The sequence below is a fragment of the Chinchilla lanigera genome, unplaced genomic scaffold (assembly GCF_000276665.1).
Source record: "Chinchilla lanigera isolate Chin_1 unplaced genomic scaffold, ChiLan1.0 scaffold00070, whole genome shotgun sequence".
In the NCBI taxonomy this organism is placed as follows: Eukaryota; Metazoa; Chordata; class Mammalia; order Rodentia; family Chinchillidae; genus Chinchilla; species Chinchilla lanigera.
The window spans coordinates 1271136-1292167 of NW_004955471.1; the positions used below are offsets into that span (position 1 = coordinate 1271136).

The following is a 21032-nucleotide window of genomic DNA, read 5'->3' on the forward strand; positions in this document are numbered from 1 at the left end:
AAAAAAATAGTTTTTTGAGTCTGCATGTCCTCAAAAATATCACAATACATATTATAGGAGATTATTTTAAAGTATAATTTGAGTTCTGTGTCCTTGTGATCCACATCTGTGGCTTTGACCAAATGCTAATTGAAAATACTTTTTAAACTGCCTGTAACTAAACTGATAGATTTTTTTCTTGTCATTTTTCCCTAAACAATGCAATGTAACAACTCTTTAATTAGCAGTTGCATTAAGACAATATAAATTTATGTACTGTAAGTCTTTACCTATGTGTATATATTAAGTGTAAGGAAAGTATTCTTCACTGTACAATTTTTCAGATTATTATTATATTATGGATATGTTATATTATGAACCCCTGCTTATGAGGGAGTAGAGAGAAACCCATGTATTTGTTTTAATTTATAGTGTCTGTATGCGATTGCCTTTGTTTATGTTTACTAACACATAAGAACCTGAGTTATATTTAAGTAATGAGGTAGCAATTTCTGGAGAAATAAGTTTTAGATAAGTAACTCTAGGGAATAAATAAATTAGTAAAAAAAGAGCAATAATATTTCCCTATTGAAATCATTATACATGTTAATAATTTATTCTGTACCCAAGCTCCCTAATTATCATTATCTAAATTATAAGGAATTGAATGCTTATAATTATTAAAGGTATGAGTATTTGAACAAAATGCCCAATACATATTAATTATTTCCAATTGACAGTATTAGAGCAAAGCATGAGAATTTAACATCTATTTCACATAGGCTAAGATAAATTATAAGTGAATGATTCACTTCTGTTGTTGTAGGTATGTTGTTAGACATTGAAAAGGAACATAAAAGAAACAAGCACTGTAAAGTCTGTAATATTAAAAGCAATATTTTACAAGGAAAGTTTTTATTGTTAAAAGGTATCAAACTGTCCAATAGACCATCAAATTTAAATTCGTAAAGTCTAAGAAAAAGTACTGAGAGAGAATAATGTAAGTTGAATTGTTCATATATCAAATTGAATGAAAACATATTAAAAGTAATAGTTAAATGTTTTTATGAAACCATTGCTATGGACTATAAATTTTATAGACAATTATAATTTACATTGTATAATTTTCAAAATGTATTTCTATTAATAGAAATATGTCATGGATTAATTGATCATCATTTATTCAGTAAATATTTATACTTATAGTAAGACTGATAATTATGGGTACTATTTTTAAGAGTAATCAGTATTTTTGAGAAATGCTAAAATAGTAGAATTATGCATTTTTTCTATGTATCTGCGTGTATGCCCACACACATACTTTCCTTTCAAACTTACCTGTGTGTAATAATATTACTAATCCCCTTTAAATAAGGTAAAATAAACGTTAGCCAATTTATTTAATATGTCCAAGTAACACGGGTACCAAAAGGAAAAGCCATATTCAAACATAGGATTGTCTTACTCCCTAGGACAAAATCACCATATACTATAGAGAATCACTGTTTATTACATATGGTGTTATCCTCTGAGAATAAAAATAAATATTTACAGAAATACAAGAATCTTTAGTAATCTGTACTTTTGCTTTTAGTCAGATATTGCCTTTAAATGAATATTTCTCCAGTGGGGAATTTTAAGGTAATGAGGGAGACAATCACATTTTTTAATGAAATGGCACCCATTAGTATATGATCCTCTAAAACCAAAGAATAAAAGACCTGATGAATTTTAGCTTTATATTTCTACTTAAGAGCATATTAGGTCAACACTAGATTAAGTTTGGAATCTGATTTGTGCAAATTGAATTCTCCATGATCCATTAAACAACTTCTTGAAAGACTGGTTTCATAAATTATTTCCTTTTATTCAGAAAAAAAAAAGATTTGAAAGAATGAAAGCATTTTATCTGTATATTTCTGGAGCTGTATAATACTCATCCATTACTTGATAAGAAGTCATAAAATCAGCTCTGGAAATCCATGGCACGTCACATGGATATACCCCCAAACCTTCTGTTCATTGCTTTGTGGTTTTGAGACATGAGATGTGATATCTGAATTGCCTTCTGTGTTTCTTCATACTTTTTATTTTAATATCTCTTGCAAATTGTCATTTATTAATTTGGCCATGAAATGAATTCCTGAATATTGATATATTCACCTTTCTGGAATGAAATACATTTAATGTCTAACACGTACCCACAAAACTCACATTTTGGCCAAATGCAGATATTGTACCCAAGCCTTGCATATCCGTCATAGATTATATGGTTGGCTTTATTCTTTTTGTTTTTGCACTTTATGCTTTTCCTTTAGATTTTGTCATGCACACTCAACTACTGTTGATACATATTCACTTCCTGTGCTAAAATGTGTGTCACAAGGTCGAGGTTGCCTACAGTTGCTGTGCTCAATGATGATAGGATTTCCAATTACTTAAAAAAAATCCTTTTTGGTAGCTTGTACTATCATCTCTCACAGAATGTTCAGTACTTGCCCTTGGCTCCAAAGCTTCAGCAGTCCAATAAGTTAGTGTCTCCATTTCCTCTCTGCCCGGGAGGAAAGCATCAAGGTGGGGCCAATGCGGTAATAACGATGATGTCAGTCTCTGCTTGTTTGTTGCCAGAAACCATTTCTTCCTTCACTGTGTCATTTGGCTTCGACGAGTTCTCTCTACCACTCAGCTCCTACCTTATTTGTCTCACACCTTGATGATTTCAACATTCTCCTCACTGACTTTTCTGTTTCCAATCTTTCTATTTCAAAGTATCCTGTGGATTACTCATGTAAGATGGTTCAAATTATGATTTTTTTTCTTTACAATGCTGTTAAAGCAATGTACATCGAGTAGGAACTGTACTTCGAATGTGGAATTTGGGATTTTGATCTTTTCCTGGGCTAGTGCTATGTGACACCACACTCCTTAGCAGTGCTAGGCACTGGTGCAAAGGCAAGAAGACATAGCACCAGGCAACCATGTGATTGTCAGGGTTAGCAAGCTGTGCTTGATAGTGTGTTACCTGTCCAAGCTATTATTCTTAAGAGAGGAAGTGAATTATATGCATTTACAGCTTGTGTTATTTACAATTTACAACACTGAGACGTAGCCCCATGGTTGAGGAGCATCTGTATACAATGTAGGATTATTCCATGTTACAGTGGCTTTTCGTTGCCTGCCGACTGTCAAAATTCTCTTGCCTCTGCTGGTCATCTACCTCATCCCCTCATTCCTTCATCAAATCTTGGTCTCTCTATTTCTCACTCCCACTCATTTGTCTGTCACTCACTACTTTTCTGTCACATAAACACCTGTCTGTCCTACTCATACAGCAAACATGCAAAACACAGAAAACAACACCACAAATCGTTGCTTGCCTCTTCCTTGCTTGTTTAATGCTATATCTTTTCACTCAATATCTTCCTCCATCTCTTCATCTATATTTTCTGGGGCACTAGGCATAAAATGGAGCTGTCCCAGGGTACTTAAGCTTAAGGCTGCATTAACAGTGATTTAGATTTAAAAGTTGTACTTCATATATAGAGAACGCTACATGGCTTTTCTATTCCAGGTATACCAGGCAGCTCTGGATAGACTATATGGCCATTATTTGTATATCACAAGTCCACATAGATTTTTATATAATACAGAATTTAGATAAAAAAGAAAATACAGCACAGTTAGACATACAGTTAGGATTCAGAAGGAGCTAGATTCAGATTCTGTCTCTACCTTGCAATACCACTGTAGGCTCGGGTATGCTACCTGAAATGTCTGGGTTTCCCATTTGCAGAATGGACATTTGTACCTCGCAGGGCTGGTAGGAAGGTTAAAGGAGATCAGCAGTGTGAAATGATCAGCACTTGTGAGACAGTCAGTGCATAGTGGTAATTTTTATTGTTAACTTCTGAGAGCTTAGCTGATGCTTTATGAATGAGTGTTAATTTCCTTCCTTCCATATCCCAGAATTCTCAGTGGCTTCTAAGTGAGCACAATAGCAGCCATGGTGGCAGGTTCAGAAGGGCTAGTCGCAGAGCACACTTTTCACAGAGAAGAAAGCCAGAGCCGTGGGAATTGCTGAGGGACAGAAAAATCGGGAGTCATAAATCCATGGTCTTATGCTCTGCTCCCTTCTGATCCCCAGGAGCCTTTCTGCGCAGGGGTGCGCTGGATGCTACGTCCTCCCAGTGCATGCGGCGGAGGGATGGGAAAGTGAGTGTTAGGAATGGGCGTGAGAGGAGAGATTCCGGTTCGCTGTGGGAGCTGTGGGAGAATATCATTAATCCAGCTGTTCTGCCCACAGTCACAGCTCTGCACCCCGTAGACTGCTAATGAGATCGTGTTCCTTCTCTGGAGGCCCCTGCTTTCTCATCTGAAAAATGAAGAGGTTGGGCCAGATGATCTCTAAGGGTCTCTTCTAAGCCAACAGTCTAAGTTGAAGAAAAGCTTTCAGCAATTTAGAAGGAGACCAAACAAAGGAGAAAAGTGGGGAAAATACTCCTCTCTAAGCCCCGTGTCTTTGCGTCTCACTCAATTGAACGAAATGGTCGATACGGAATGTGATTTCTGACTGATGTGCAACAAAGCACAAACAAAATGGTTAGGAAGAGAAACTGTGGTGCCCTTTGAATTCTCTCGGTTCTACTAGAACAAAACTACTGAAACACTTTTTATTCTAATCAGAAAAGTTAACTCTACGCAATTACCATGATTGGCTCTGGGTGACACTTTGTACGCTTTCTGGTAGCCATCTGTTTGGCAAACTGCAGGGCCATGTCAAGGATTATTTTCAATAAAATTTAAAAAAAGGAATTATTGCAGAGCACTGTAGCGAGTGTCAAACAAGATAGTGCCCTGAGACGCCGTCTAACTATCTGCTTAAGTATGTTTACAAACGGGGATGGGAAAAGGGAAAAATCTACTGTCTCCATCTTACACATCAAAATCGCTATCTTTGTCTAGTAATTCTGAAGAAATGGTTTCTCAAAGATGATAATTAACCCCCATCCTTGTCTTCCTTCTATGATCTTTCATGCATTTTTGTTTCTCTTGCTTTATTGCAAATTTCTATTGGGTTTTGCCTGTATCACTGTAAGGTGGTACTCTCTTTTCACCACTGTAAGGTGGTGTTCTCTTAAATGTTCTCTTTCCTCCAGTGCCTCTCTTTCCATTTTATTTTACATATCCTCAGAGTTCATTCCTAGTGTTCAATGATCACGTCTTTTCCCGCTTTCTTTGACATTACGTACAGAGTAATGTCAAAGTTGCCTCGAATGTGGGCGTGTCTGTCAGTGCCAGATCAGTCACCCTGTTCTATCCTCACGCGGCCTCTTCTCAGCAAATGTAAGCTGCAGTCATTTTGGACTACTCACAATTCTTTGTGTGCAACGTTACCTTTGCCTCTCAGAAGTGCTCTTACTCGTGCTGTTCTTCTCTTTTCCAGAATGCACCACTCTCTGTGTCAATTCTACCACCTCCAAACATCTTCTAGGCACCCTCCTAGCTTCTTTGAAGGCACCCGTGATCTCCATGGCAAAAGCAACCCTCCTTCCTCTGGGCAGAAATACTTGGCTTCCTTGGCTTCACTATTTGTCTTCACTTGTAGAATAATTTCATGGAAATGAAGTTCTAAAACTTCTTTCATGCTCAACAAATATTGTTTCTAACATTCAGTTGTCTTTCTCAGTCATCTTGTCGATTTTGTTCCTCAGTTTATGATAAAAATTTAAATAGCAATGTGTCACGCTTGCTGTTTCTCTTAAAATAACTTTCAGAACCAAGATTTGGAAAGGGTGCAGAACATAGCATTTCAACGCTTCTCAAAGTTTATAGGGTAGAGTAACAGTTTGTGGATTTATTTTTATCACCCAACAGGTAGGGTAAATTTAGTTTAGGAAATGTTCCTTCTTTCACTCAGTTCTTCCAAAAAGCTCTGTCTGACCAGTCCAACTAAACAGTCCAAATCCTTAGCTGCTCAGAGCTTATACCCTGATTCATTTTTCCTTAGAGATTCTAGTATTCCATAAGGTAAAACTTGCATTTATTTTCTTATTACCTGTCTCTTTGACTAGAATATAAATGTCAGAGGACAGGCAATTCATTTCTTTATTTTTATATTTATGTAACCTAAAGCTTGGTACAATGTATATGGAGTGATCAAAATACATATATGGTGATTTCTTAAATTTTAAGAAAAGTAAATGTAAAATATATGACCATCAATCATCTCAGAATACCCCTCCTTTTGAGCACACTCATCCAGCCATTCTTGACACTTTCTGATGCAGATCTAAAAGTCCTCTCTTGCAAGTATCTCTATGATATGTGTTAAAAAATGTGATGCTACTGCTGGCAGTGTCAACCAACAGAAAGGCAGACTTGTAAACTGTTACAGTATGTCCTCCTCTAACTTATTCACCACATTTGGCACCATACCATTTCTTTTTTTAAATTTTTTTTAGTTTAAAAATTAAAAAAAAAAAAACTAACAAAACAACAATGAAGACAAAACCGAAACAACACAAAAACAACAAAAATGATACATGACCTCAAAACAAAATGATAGGAGTTAACAATGGTTGCTACATTACATACTGTTATCGTCAGTGAAGTTGCTCAGTCCACCACATGTAAGAATGTAAGATTGATCAAACAGTCAGAGACTGTAACAAGTAATAAAAGAAAAAATTGGAAATGATGCAGAGCTTCACCATACAAGATAGTAGGAGTTCAGCAAGGTGGTTCTTATACTGTATATTGTTGTTTTCAGATCAGTCATTCTAATTACCAGATTCAACCATGCAAATTTGGTCAAGAAAAAAGAAAATTTTAAGCATTGACTGTTCCTTTCAATAAACCACATATATCAGCAATACAGAACTGCTCAAATAAGAAGGAGCAACTGGGATGAAGGAGGGGAGAGGAAAAAGAAAGAAGGGAAAGGGAAAAATATGTATATGTATACACAGGATAGGTAGGGTAATTGTACTACTAATATCTGTTGGTTTATTGAAAAGAATTGGTAATGTGTAATTGTTTGATCAGTCTTGCATGCCTATATCTGGTTATATGTGCAACCATTTTGGAGATAACATTATGTAATATAACAACCATTGTTAATATCCTATCACAATGTTTTGGAATTCTTTATCATTTTATCATTCTCTATGCTGTTTTGTTTATGTATTTGCTTTTGTTATTTTGAGGTTTTTTTTTCTTTTTAAAATGAAAAACCATGTGATTTCTGATCTTTCCAAAACCAAAATGACCATGGAAGGTAGATATTTTGAAATTTATTCAAGATACACAAGCAGGCACACCTGCACAACTACAGTCCTCAGAAAAGAGGACTTCCAGAACTTCTTTAAAAAGATGGGATAAATATATTCAAAGTGAGTGAAAGTATTTTGAAATGCCAATATGTCTTTCAACGTAATACTTCAAAAATAAATATTTAGTGTATTTTTTATCACACCCATACATAGTCTACATTGCTTGACTAAATAAGCAAATTAGAAATCCTGTTTGAGACTTTTAAAGCCAGCTCTTCCTCAACCTATTTAATTATAGGTGTATACTATGTTCATGGAACTGTATTCTGTATCCTTGAGTGAGCTTAAAGGTCAGGTCAAAACTGAGAAAAAATCCATGAACAATTATGTTCAAATGACTAGAATTTATAGTGGGATGATAGTAACCAATCTTAGAAAAGACAGTAAAGAGTGTCAAAAAAAGAATTGAGGAATTACACATCTGGCAGAGTAGAAAATAGCAGGACATCTTTTAAAACTGTGTATCACCCCAGAGTAGACACTACTGTGTGGGAATCCAGTATAGGTCCTCCCAAGGAGAACTGGTACTAATATGTTACATATAAAATATCTTGCCAAATAATTAAAGGTCATTAGTGGTAGTGTAAATTTAAAGGACAGATGAACAATGCGGTCTCCAATAGTCATGGTTAAACTGTTTAAAATGATTATGATACATCGAGACAGGATAATATCATGCAAGCCTTTAAAAATGAACTAGACGGCTTTATTTTCCTACTAAACCACTAAGAATGTGTTGCAGAAATGTTGGATTATGTCCCTAAATGGAAAAAGGCGAATTTCCAATTTGATTACTTTCCTACTTCTCCTCTAACCCTGCCCCTAGAGACGCTGGCCCTCAGGCTCCTGTTCAGAGGAATCAGGACATTTGTTGAGGTTGTGCGTGCTAACCTGCGAGGGACTTAGTTAAACAGTGACTGACTATTTTCTGGCTAATCCTCAATCAATAACTATCTTTTCTTCTCTGAAAAAGGAAAAGATGGCCAACCAGCCCGTGTCCTTCTTTCTGTACCATTTCTTCTGTGCCTCAAGCACGTGCATTTCACCTGTCCTCAGATGTTTCTATCAATCCGACGGCCAGCGGAGGGCCTGTGCTCTTTCCTTCCTCTCTCTGCCGGTGCTCTGAACACGGTGGTTTACACAGATTAGAATGCTGGCTCCCGCTCTTGCACACTCATTTGTCAGCTGCTTCTAAATACCTGCTCCTAAAATCCCGCGGAGAGTCAGAGGCTGCAAACTACATAGTCATCAAATCCAGTGACCTTATTTACTTTGTAACCTCCGTGCTCCAGTCGCAGTCTTTGTCATATTGGCCAGACCCTCTTTCTTTGACTCTATGACTGTTTTCCGTGTCCGTCTGCTGCCTGCTTGCTGCCTCTCTTACAGACCCAGTCGTTGCCCGGAACACCGCCTCCAGCCCTGGCCGCGCTCATCCTCATCTCTCTGCGCGGCTGAGTTCATCGAATTCGCCCGCGTTTTGCGTGCACCTCTCAAATCTAGCGTGTAGAACTTTGTTGAAGATCTTGTCCAAACCTACCTTTTTCTGCCATATATCTAACATTTTCTTGAGGTTTTTAATTTTTTTTTTTAATTCGTTCATGTTTTTAGTACATGTTTGCAGTACGTAATGATTACATTCATCTTGGGTCGTTGGTACGAGTGTGTAACACACCTCAATTATTTTTACATCTTCTTCCCCTCCTCTTTTATCTAAAATAATGCATTAAACTTAGCATATGCAAAGAAAATGCATTTTCACCCTAAAAATCTGAAAATCTCTTTTTTCTCCCTGCTTTCCTCTTAAAACTCCTTAAGTACTGTTGGACAGGTTCCTTGTGTGCAGAGACAGTAACTGCCTCACCTTTCTCCTTCACGCCCAGCTGAAGCCCTTATCATCTCTTGCCCCGACTATGTTAATAGCCTCCTAATTGGTCACTGTGACTCTAGTTCATTTCATCGCTTTCACACTCCTGGCTCTGGCAAGCCTACTTATTGCTGCCAGGTGCTGTCCTAGGATGCTAATCACAGTGCTGGAGTGCTTCTGAGTCCTGTGTGTTTGCCCACCCTCCACCTTGAAAATGAAGCCTGAGGATTTTTCTGACTTCATTTTAAAACACAGTAATTCAATATTTTATTGCAAAATACGTGTTTATTTTAGAAAATGTATAAAACAAATAAGCAGTAAAAGAAAATGTCCTTACACTTAATTTTTTCTGCCTTCATTGATTTCTCTGCTACCCTATCATGCTTTATCATTAGAACCAAAACAGGCTATGAGGCATTTCTGAATAAATGCATGTTTTTCTGGTTTCCATGCCTTTCATATTATGTTCATCCCTCTATGACTAGCCAGTCTCTAGTCACTGAAATTATTCAGCCTTTGCTGTTCATATAAAAGCCTATTTTTCTGAGAAATCTTCCCTGATCTCTGAATCTCTGGTTATGGATTAGTGATGATATGAAAATCACTTCTGAGAGTTATTTCTCCTGACACATCTATTTTCTATCCTGCTTTTTTCATAGTCATGGTACAGTTAGTGTTCTTTTTTGCCATGTCCTTGCTATATCCAAAAACTGAACCATTAAATTCTTCAGTGTATCTTGCTCTCCTTCTCCTAGATTTTCATCAGCCTTCTGCTTTAGGAGTTAATAACACAGTCATGTCATGCTGTTTACATGGTAGAGTGGCCTTAAAGTAAGAAATTGGAAAGTAGAAAGTTAAAGAAAGAGAGCCACGCTATCCTTCTAAGGGAGATGATGAATTTTCTAATAATTCTAGGGACAAAAATCCTTGATTGTCTGATTCAAAGAGTGGGTCAAGGTGAACATGTGAGAAGCCATAACACTGGGAATGGTGGTGTCCAGTGTTGAGCGGGTTCAAGCTCAACTCCTTTCCTTTCCAGTGCAACAAAACCACAGATAGGATCTCATCTCTGAGAGAGGCTGGCAGGATTCATCTAGCAGAACATAGCACCCTAGATGAGGCATGGTGGGAAGGAGAAACTTGAAAAACCTAAGAGATGGTGCACCGAGAGAAGGCAAACCCTCCTGGAGATGAAGAGCTTTGGTCTCTTGGTATGGAGTAGTTGAAACTATTTCTACTTCCCTGCACATGGCTAAGTACCACTGCTGTTCTGAAAAGCTTGGCCTCTTGAGGGCAGCTGAATGCAGCTGGATTTGCATTCTATCAAAGCTCTTTAGGAAATACTTTGAGAATCTAACTAGGATAGTGCATTGGTTGGTATGCTGTGTGTCCAAATGGAAATTTTACAAGTTAGTGTAATGTAAGAGAAGCAAAGGTAGGAAACACTTTCTGCTAGTGTGAGAGTCAGGAGGGGGTTACACTGACTCCTTAACTGATGGATGTGAGATGTAAACAATTCAGAGGAGTTGAGAAGACTGAGATGTTTCACATGGGACTGCTGACTGCCTGTGATGGGAAGGAAGAACCTGCCCTGAGCGGGCATCAGCAATGGAAGAGCACAAGTTGAAACTTCACCTTGTACACTTACACACCTGTAGGACACTAAAGTAGAGATCCACTGTATGTGTCCAGAGTTCAGAGGAAAGATCTAAAACTACAGAGACATATTAATCTTCATCAGTATAAAATGATGCAAAACTCATGGAAATCTTAGAGCTGAAATATGTAATAGTATGGAAAGGTAAAGGGAATCCCACACCCTGGGCATCTCAATTAGAGAGCAAAAAAGAACATCTCAGCATTATAGAGAATGCCCAGATATGCAGAAGGGAGCAGCTGCATATCTGGTCAGGGTACACGCTGTCCGCACAAGAACTGAGATTTAGCAAGGGGAGGGAAGCAGAAGGGAGTTTTTAAAAACAAAACAAACAAACAAAAAAACCAAATGTCTATTTACTCCTTTTACTACTGAGAACATGCTGTGTGCCTTTACATAATTCCCCCAATAATCCTGTGGGATCGACGTTAACATGCTCAGAAAGAGAAGCAGTTGAGACTTAACAAAGTTAGATCAGAGGGACCTGATTTTCTTTCACATTACTCTTGCCTAAATATTTATTCATCATTACTGACATTTGCCCAATCTCCCAGAGTGCTTTCAGGATAAAGTCGGCTGTAAGCTAATGGCACGTATGGACTTCTGTTTTGATTATGAGCAGCCCTGGAGCTGGGCTGCTGCTCAGCGAGGTGAGCTACCCACCAGGGAAGTGAGGTGATGACGGAAGTACATCATTGTTCTCTGTCTGGGCTTATCAAGAATTGGAGCACTAGCCTTAGATTTTTGCATATTAATTTCCTCTTAATTGGAGGATAAAAGTCATCCCAAACTCTAGGGAGTTAGAAATTAGCGCAGCAAGATGCTGGTTGTTCAAATGTCTAAATATTTGAACAACAAAGAGGTTTGCCGAATTGTCAAGTGACTTCTCTCCCTTTTCTTTTGTTCTCGCTATTGCTTTGAAACAGAACTAAGACATCGTTTGGAGTCTGTTGACAAGGAAAATCATTATTATACGGCATCTAGAAAATGAGTTTCAGGTGTATATCCATGTACTTATAGCTTTCAAAACTTCTCTGTCCAATAAGATGTAGTATATTTTTGTTTAGTTTTGTTTCTTTTTAAAATTGTTTTTAAAGAAGCTACATTGCACATTCAGGTCCCCTCAGGAAGCAGGCTGGAGGAAAGTAGCTCTATTTTTTGTGTAACCCTCCTGGCTTCCAATTTCTTTGCCTCTTCACAAGCCCTGTTGTGGTCATTCTTGTACCTCACGGGTCCTGCAAACCCCTTTAGTTCACTGCATCAAAATCAAACTCAAAACCCGGGAATTGCTGGCAAAGCTGGCCCAGGACTCAGGGGCGGCCTCACTCCCTACACCCTGCAACCCTTCCTCCCCTGTGGTCCTCGCTTGCCAGGCACACAGAAAGATGCACAGGACTCTGCACACCTGGCCCCAGCCCTCGGCCCTTCTTCCTCTCCCCAGGCACTGCTGTCTCTGTGTTTTAGTTACTTTTCTCCTTGCTGGGACAAAATACTTGGCACCCAGAGTTAAAGGAGGAAAGGTTTAATTTTGGCTCACAATTTGTAGCAGTTTCAGTCCATAATCAGCTGTCTCTAAGGCGAGTTGGCATGGCAGAGGGGCATCACAGAGGAAGAACAGCTCATGGCAGGCAAAAGGCAGCAAAAGTCACCCACAAGGGATGACCCTTTTCCTGTCCCTTGCACTCCATCCAGGTTACCTGCCCTAACTCACACTCAGTATGGCGCACCCTTAATCCTAGCCAGAACTATGTCAAACCAATTGGTGGACCAGTTTGGCAATCATATACCCTTGATCCCAGCATCACCTGTTGAGATTCAGCCACCGCTGAAAAAGCCCCATGACTGCATGAGGATTTGGGAGGACATCTAGACACAAGCCATAGCACTTTGTGTTCATCTGTCTTTCTGTCCATCTTTCTTTTGTCCCCCCCTTCCTCACCCATCCATTCCTTCTCCCTCTCCCTTTTTCCTCACGTCTCTGTAGTACCCGTTCCCAATAGACACTTCAAATTTTCCATCATGAGAGAAGGGTAAATCTGTTTAGCTCAGGCAGCACTTCCAGTTGGTGCTGCTAAAACCCCTGGGGCACAGACTTCAAACTATAGCTTCAAAGATTATGAGGCAGAATAAAAAATAGAGAGTAAGCTACAAATGGATATATCAAATTTATTTTGTCATGTCTCACATATATTTAAAAATATCATATCATGTACTAGCCTTCTTTTATCCAAATATAAACAAGCTTATACTGTCCCTCATAAGGCTTTTTCTTCAATTCCGTACTCAGATAAGACATTTCTTTCTAGATTTTATCCAAGTATGCCCCATTCTAAAGTCCAAAGTGGAAACTGGAATTCATTCTCTGGGAATGATCTGATGGAAGTAATTATACTGTTAAATCATGATATTCATCCCCCTTCCTTTGTTTTTCTTTTAATAATAAAGCATTTTCACATTGTATGCTGGGCCACTTCATATGTCCTTGCCTTGTAATTCTGAGTGTAGATACTTTCTTTTTCTTTACAACAATATTTAGACACCATCTGAAAACATCACCACTTGGAAACTTGCATCCTCTAAGGAGACGATAGTCCTATTTTCTAAGAACTTTATAAAACTAAAACCTGAAAATGAGACAAAGAGTGACAGCAAGAAGAAATTGATACAGTTACATTGGTCACTTTTGTTTTGTTTTCCTTTGATTACGAAAATGGAAATCCAAAATCATTAAGAATGATCAGTGGCAACTTTAGAGACCAAATGGAATGTCAACGTGCTTAGCATGTTATGAGTTTTCCCTCAACTCCCCACCCCCGATTTCCTGTTGAACTGTCACCTGTTCTATTTGCAGAAAAAAATATGCATCTCTGGAGTACTGCAGTTATATTTTAATAGGATCAAAGAATCACAGGAAAATAAAAATGAAAGTAATTTTAGAGGTCACTGAATCTAATCTTGCAGCTGCAAAGGAACCACATCTGCCTGGTTCTGAACAGTAGCGGGAAGCTGTGCCTAAGGGGTTCCAGTCAGAATGTGAAGAGAACATGGCTTTTCCACTGAGCAGACTGGGATACAAACCCTCACCTGCTACTTGATCATATTTTGAAGTCCTTTTGAGCTGATGGAAATAATAATATGGCGGCTTGTCTATTGCTAAGGAATGAATAAAACCTCCGGAAGGCCATTGTCACTTAGAGTCATTGATGCCTAGAAGTTTCTCCACTTCACACATTCCCCTTGCTTTCCATGGTGACCACACCTTAAAGGACACACCGTTTGTCTATTTGAAATCAGCAATCACTTGATCGTAAACCTTTATCTTCTCCAAGCCAATTAACTTTTCTCATTTTCAATGACAAGTTTTCATACCATACTGTCATTATCTGAAGCTCTGGTGTTCTCCAGTCGACAGCATCTCTCAACCAAGAAATCCTTGTCCAGAAACACACGCAATGCCCCACAGTTAAAACTTACTTCCTGCCTGGGTGGACATTTGCTTAATACCACCCAAGTGACTCCTTTTTCGTGTAGATAACTTGGCAGAAATAGTCTATGACCTGCATGTTTAAAACAGTGATGTTATTTTATGTCTTCCCCAATAATTTCTTTATTTTGGGGTTCTTCTTGTCTTTGGCATACTATATTCTGAATTAGATCCTGAATGCAGATGGAAAGAAGAAGGCATTTGAAATGTGGCTGGTGATCTGGCCATGAAGGCCACTCTCACAAGTCAGTGGAAATTACATCACCTTGATTATCGTCTATTAAAATTGCCTTTACGCTTAAATGGTTGCTTGTTTTTTGTAAGTCCTGGAAATCTACTTTTAATGATCTAATTTTAAATTGTGTATTTGGAAAGTTTTGGAAGATAGTTTGTCATCTAAATGTATATTGAATCATGTAACTTCATGGACCTTGATCTAAAGTGAAGAAATATCCTTCTCCCTTTATTTCAGAGTAGAATATAAGGAATCTGTGAACCAGGGAAATTGTATCCTCTGGAATCTTTACTTTGTGCTTGTTTCTGGAGAGTAGTGAAAACTTTTAAATTGATTTCTTCCACTGTTAAATGTATACATTTAACTAGAAGATTTTTAAAAGTCACTTTTGCATGTAAATATCTTTGATTCTGTGATTTCTTGTACCAATCTCAAAGCTCTTACTAATATCAGATCTGCATTATATTCATTTTACACAGATTTGCTATTTTGATAGCAAATACATTTCAAGTCCTGAAACATGGTACTCTATTAATATTGCCTCCAAAGTGGATGTTAATCAAATACAGCTCTGTAAGATATTGGCAATCTTGACTCCTAAATTCATGATAGTATGCCCATATCTCTGAACTTGAAGGATGTAATTAAATGTGAAATAACCTCATACTAGCATGAGAGGAAATCAGCTTGCTGGAAGGAAAGACTTTTCAATTTGGTGATCTTCCTTTGGGGGGCTTGAAGATCTGCAGTGGTTCAAAACTACAACATTGAGTAGCGAAACTGTTGGGTAACAATTACTTAATAAGGACAGTTAGGAGGCCTCCAACTTCATATAAGAGAGCTGAATGATTTGAGAGGATATCAAAATAGTGACTTATGACCTAGGACATAGAAGGGTCACTGACACAAAAGAAGAATAAATAAGCAAATGCCACCAAGTCACACATACTGGGTTTTATTTAAGACAATGTCTCCTTATGCAGGCAGTGATATGTTTAAAAGTGATACATTTCTTTCTGTTTGTTCACATTTTATATGATTGCTTTGGCAGAACTTTAAAGAAAAGATCATTTTCCATCCTGCAGATTCAATAACTTCCCTTAAGTGCCTTATCTTGTCTCATTTCCACTGGAGACAATATTGGAATATTTTTCCATGGTGATCCAGCCGTGCTAGCTAAATTAATGACATTGGATTGTCACAGTGCCTGGCAAGGTAGCCACTAATTAATTATTTGTCATAATCTGGTGAAGAAATTGGTAGTACTATTGCTTAATGAATCCTTTACTTTTTGGCAGTTTGGAGTGCTTAAAATTCGTCTGTGCCCCAAAGAAAAGACCACTGATGCTATTCTTAGCAGGAAGCAAGTAGTTGGTCCTATATGCTTTCATGATCAGTTGTGAATTTCAAACTTTAAGCTTCGTGGCAGCCTGAATGGTCTTGTTGCTTTGAAGTCCAGCTTAATAATAGGATGATTATGTGTGAGGCATTTTAACATGCTATTCTAACCTACAGAGGTAGCAGTTAATAAATAACAAATTGGTTCAATTATAAAACTTTCCCTTCCCCCCAAAATCTTTTTTACTTAGTAATGTTCCCTTGAAAGGCATATACAGTATTCAGGCATTTCAGTAGTATAATTTGAAAATTATAAATGTGCTTTGTTAATTGTAGGAAAAAATGCCATCTGATATAAATGAATACCTTGTACTTGGGCTCAGGGCAGTTATAATAAGACATTTTTAGCATTTTCTAACAGCTCTCACTGGTTCTGTACTCTTTCACTTATAAGAACCAATGGCTGGATCAGTGGCTTGCAACCTTGTTTGTGTACATATTCTAGGTAAAATAATTCTCTAGCTATCCCATCAAGATGTGTATAGTTACTGATATAGAAGCAACACAGTGGTAACTATTAGACAATGCTTATTTGATATATTTTCTGTTGTAAGGCCTCAGTAATTATTAATTTACACCTTTAGCCTCATCGCAGGTCCAGGAAGTAAGTAGTATTGTTAGCATCACCCTTTTACAGAGGAGGCAGCTGGGGTACACGATGTAGCCTGACTTGCCCAATACTACTCAGCTGAGCAGTGACAAAGGAGGGTGAAAGAGGGGATCTGACTCCGGAGTCTGGGCTCTGACCACAGCTGCCTCTGCATATATCACACTACTAATACAGTATGTATTTGTGGAATATATGGAAAATAGGATATTTTAAGAATGAGGAACAGGGTCTGGGGATTTAGCTCAGTGGCAAAGCGCCTGCCTGGCAAGCGCAAGGTCGTGAGTTCGGTTCCTGGTACCAGAGAAAAACAAAACAAAAAAAAAGAATGAGGAACATATTGATAATACTGAAGTCTCATACTATGTCCTCTCCCCCCAGCGAGTCACCTGAAACTTCCCTTGGGATGTATGTGTCCTTGTTTGAAGATATTTTGAAAGGTTCTCTCGTAGAGGAAAATCAAACTGGCCCTCAGTGGGCTTAATGTCCTTTTCTATGGTCATAGGGTTGACAGTGGAGCCCATAACTGGAGAATCTCCCTCCACTTACTCTGTCTATCCATTCCTTTGGGCCAAGCTGAACCAGGCCCTCCTAGGATTCAGTCACATCCCACCTCCCCTTATCCACATATCCACACCACATGCAAAGACATCTCCCATGGTTCTCCATTCCTGCTTTACTTTTCTCTCTAGGGCTTTTGTTAGATATTATTCTTATTTTTGTGGCCTCTCATTCAACTCAAAAGTAAACTTCAAGAAGGCAGATGTTTTGTCTAAATTATTGATTGTTTTATTCCCTATGACCATAACAGCAACTGGCTCAGTGGAGACTGAGAAATAATGAATGAATAAATTATTTCTCTTAGGTTACTCAACAATATAGTGATTCTAAACCGACAAAAGTCATAAAATATAAGGCAAGGTAACTTAGTCAAACTCAAAGTTTTAATAGTTTAAAAGTGCAAAGGGTATAGCTCAGCAGCATAAGTGCCTGCCTGGCAAGCATGAAGTCATGAGTTTGATTCCTGGTACTAAAAAAAAAAAAAATGATATCAAAGTATTAGAAGTTTGCACATTTTTCACTAAGGATACACAGAAAGTTGTGCAAGTGACCAAGTCACTTGTACAGTTGACAAAATGAATTATGGGAGTCCAAAAGAAACTTCTTGTTGCTCAATAAACCATTTGTTTTTCAGATAATCTAGTTTGTCTTCAATGACAAAGTAGGTCATAATAAGGAAACTCCAACCCACAGCACAGCATGGTTTATTTGGTTGTACACATATCGAAATTGAAATTTGAAATAATCATAATGACTCTCTTTGGCCAATTCAGGCACCACTGTAATCACTGCCTGATCAAAACTGGCTGTATAAGAGTGCTCAGGGACTGCATGGGGCTTTGGCTAAGGAACTTGCAGGGCAGCTTCCTTCGCATGGCAACTTTCACAAGACACCAACGTGTACTCTTTAAAGTACAGCAGAGTAACAGAGAGTAAAGTACCACACGGTTACTCCGAATAGTGATGAAATAGGCCGTAGAGAATGGTATTTTCCATTTATATCAGTATATTTCAGATTTGTCAGAATTGAAGCTGCTTTTAAGCAAATTGTGCAAACCCTTCAAGCCTCTTTTTCACCTACAAAGAAAATACAGCACCTGGAAATTTCAGTCTTTTTCCTGCAAAGTGACTTGACTCTGAGAATCTCTGTCCAGATCAGGAGCCCCGAAGGGTTAGATTTGGCCTTCTCTAAGTAAGATTAGCAGTAGTAGCACAACTTAGGAGCTGTGCTAACAGAGGATACTGGATTGGGTTTTGATTATCTAATTTATGGCGGGTAAGGATGACATGTCCGATGTTTCATTTTAAAGACCAGACCATTTTGACAAATCAGTTTTACAACTTTACATACGTTATATAGGAACAATACCCGTAGAAGGTGTGTTTAAACGTGGCAGACACATTCGTTTGTTTCACGGCATCCTGTGTTTTACTGCTTTCTTATTTATTTCCCTAAGATGTATTTATGACATTATTTTTATGAGCTGACCTGTTTTAGTTTTCTCCATGCAGTCTTATTTACTGTTGCTATTATGCTTATTTTATGATGCCTTTCACATTTAGATTCAACCCACATGAATATCATCATAATATTTTTCGTTTTGCATAAAACGCAGAAGGAGTCTCATCTTTTAAATAGCTGTGTCAGTGTAGAACAGTGAGAAAACAATATTCAGGATGCACTTGGGGCTCTTCAGTGTAAATGGTTCATCCAAAACAGCTGTCTTGTATAAGATAAGATGTTGTATTTTAGAGTAATTAAGGTTGATTTCCTTCTTGTGTGAATGCTCTACTGTTTTCTTTTCTCCCCTAACTCCTCCCTGTTCAACAGCAGACCATCCCAGGGAGCCCTGACTGAATCCGATGACCCTGAAACAGGCTGTCTAACCGATAACAAGCCAACGTCTCGACACTTCTATCCTGTCGCTCTGCTGCTTGTCAGCTCGCACCTGCTAGTTGTGTGGCTTATTTTAAGTCTTGCATTACTATTAGCCAAATACCAATAAGTTTTACGTTGCATTCCTTTCTTTTCTACCAATGACAATGGACTTTAAATTAGGGGCATAATGCTGTACTCTTTCTACATTTTCAAATTCACAGAATTTAAAAAAAAAAAAAAGAACTTTAAATTGTGTTCTTTGTTTTTCCTAAAATCTAAAAAATGAAAAGTACTATGCATTAAGTGGATTATTTTGCTCTTTTGTTCATAGAATAATGTTTTCCCTCTGTTAACTAGTTCAAGAAGAATATTTTTAAATTACTGTCTGGATGAAAACAAAGAGTAGAATCCTGAAAGCTTGAAGTTCTGAGCCTCCTGTTCCTCTTCCCCATTAAGTTTATTAAAGAAATTAAGACTGAATTTGCACAACACACTGAAGCCCTGAGCTAAGTCCTGAGGACACGGGAGGTTACAGACCTGATTTCCACTGTGTGAATAACATAGCTGCCATCCGCTGATAGAAACTTCTGTTTAGTTTTTTAAATTAACCTGTTCGTTATTTTATTTCTTTGCCACTCTTCACCCTTTTCTGTCCAATAACTTTCTGGAAAGAATAGCTATTTATGTTTTGTAATTAAATTAACCTGTTTGTAACTATTGTTTAGGTTGATTTGGCTTTCGGAGTACTTTTCTATTCTTTTTAACGAGGTCTCCTGTGTGTCTTTATGCGCCGATTTGAGCCCCTGTCACTTTTGTACTGTCCGTGGACAAGAGCTCTTCCTCTGCAAAGATGAGACTTGGACCAGGCTGTTCAGAAAGCCATTTCCTCTCTTTGTTGCACAGCTAAAATAATGAAGTAAAATAGAGATGAAACTTTCCTTTAAAAATCTATAGGGCCAGACTTAATAAATTAAATGCCTTATTCCTAGAGCCTACATCCTTAGGGCTATGTAGAGATTTCAGTGTGTTTTAAAGACTATGAATTAATTTGTGGAAAAGTTACAAAAGGCAGATATATTTATGAAACTACGGTGAAACTGTATTGTGGAGCAAATTATATTTAAAGAGTTTATCAAACCTTAAATGTCTGTTAAGAATGAAGAGACTTTAATCATCTCTTTCCATAGGCAATAATGGTATTGGGCCTGGCCTAGGATTTAATTTTGTAAGATGTATCATCATTTGTGGAAAAAAAAATGTAGAGTTGAATCTTTGTTATTTTTACTGGGACTGTTGCTGCAACTCTGCATTGAACAAATAAAGCATATTTATTTATTCTGTGTTTCATGAAGTTGTGCTTTTTCCCCTTTCACCAGAGAAGGATGCCGCATAGAGAATGTACTGAAGAATATCAAATGCAGAAAGTATGCTTTCAACATGCTACAGCTGATGGCTTTCCCCAAGTACTACAGACCTCCAGAGGGCACTTATGGAAAAGCCGACACCTAATTTACCAACACGTAAATAAACAGGAACACAAATATCTTTCATTTGGAGAACCTCCACTTGGCTCTTTTGTTTTTTTCATTGTTGCCAATTTGCTCAAGGTTGTTTACCCAAATCAAGCAATTACTTGATATTTTCCATCATATTACTCACAAAGTAATTCAGTTTTGAAATCTTATAAAACATTGTCGTTTCTAGGTCTGTTCCAACGTGCTGAGTTTCTGTGGGTTCGTGCTAGAAAGCGTAAATACCATCTGTGGAATATTCAGAGTAAAGTCGTACTGAGAAAACACACTTAGAGATGACACTTACCTTACCAAATGAAGCAGGCAGAGGGTGAAAGGAAGCGAGCTCACGTGCTGCTACTTCATGGCCTTGATCACCTACCATCCAAGAGCTCATTTGTAGGATTTGTCAAATACTTTTTTAGCAGATTGAACTTAGGTAAAGTTAACTCATGACGTTGGCTTCTGAACCGGTATGCTAGTATATTTGTAAAGACCTCGATTGTTCAGTCCAGGTGTGACTCCA

At 37.9% G+C, this 21032-nt stretch overlaps 1 protein-coding gene across 3 annotated transcripts in view; it reads left to right on the forward strand.

Annotated features, from left to right (window-relative positions):
• Inpp4b (inositol polyphosphate-4-phosphatase, type II, 105kDa) overlaps window positions 1–20560 on the forward strand; it is a 353691-nt gene extending 333131 nt beyond the window's left edge. For 2 of the 3 annotated variants that reach the window (XM_005400855.1, XM_005400858.2), the window contains one exon: window positions 18948–20331. In XM_005400855.1, the coding sequence (XP_005400912.1) occupies window positions 18948–19122 (175 nt within the window). In that variant the 3' untranslated portion in view covers window positions 19123–20331. Of the gene's footprint in view, window positions 1–18947; window positions 20332–20371 lie in introns of those variants that run through there. The other variant, XM_005400857.2, reaches the window with a different exon arrangement.
• The last annotated feature ends 472 nt before the right edge of the window (window positions 20561–21032 follow it).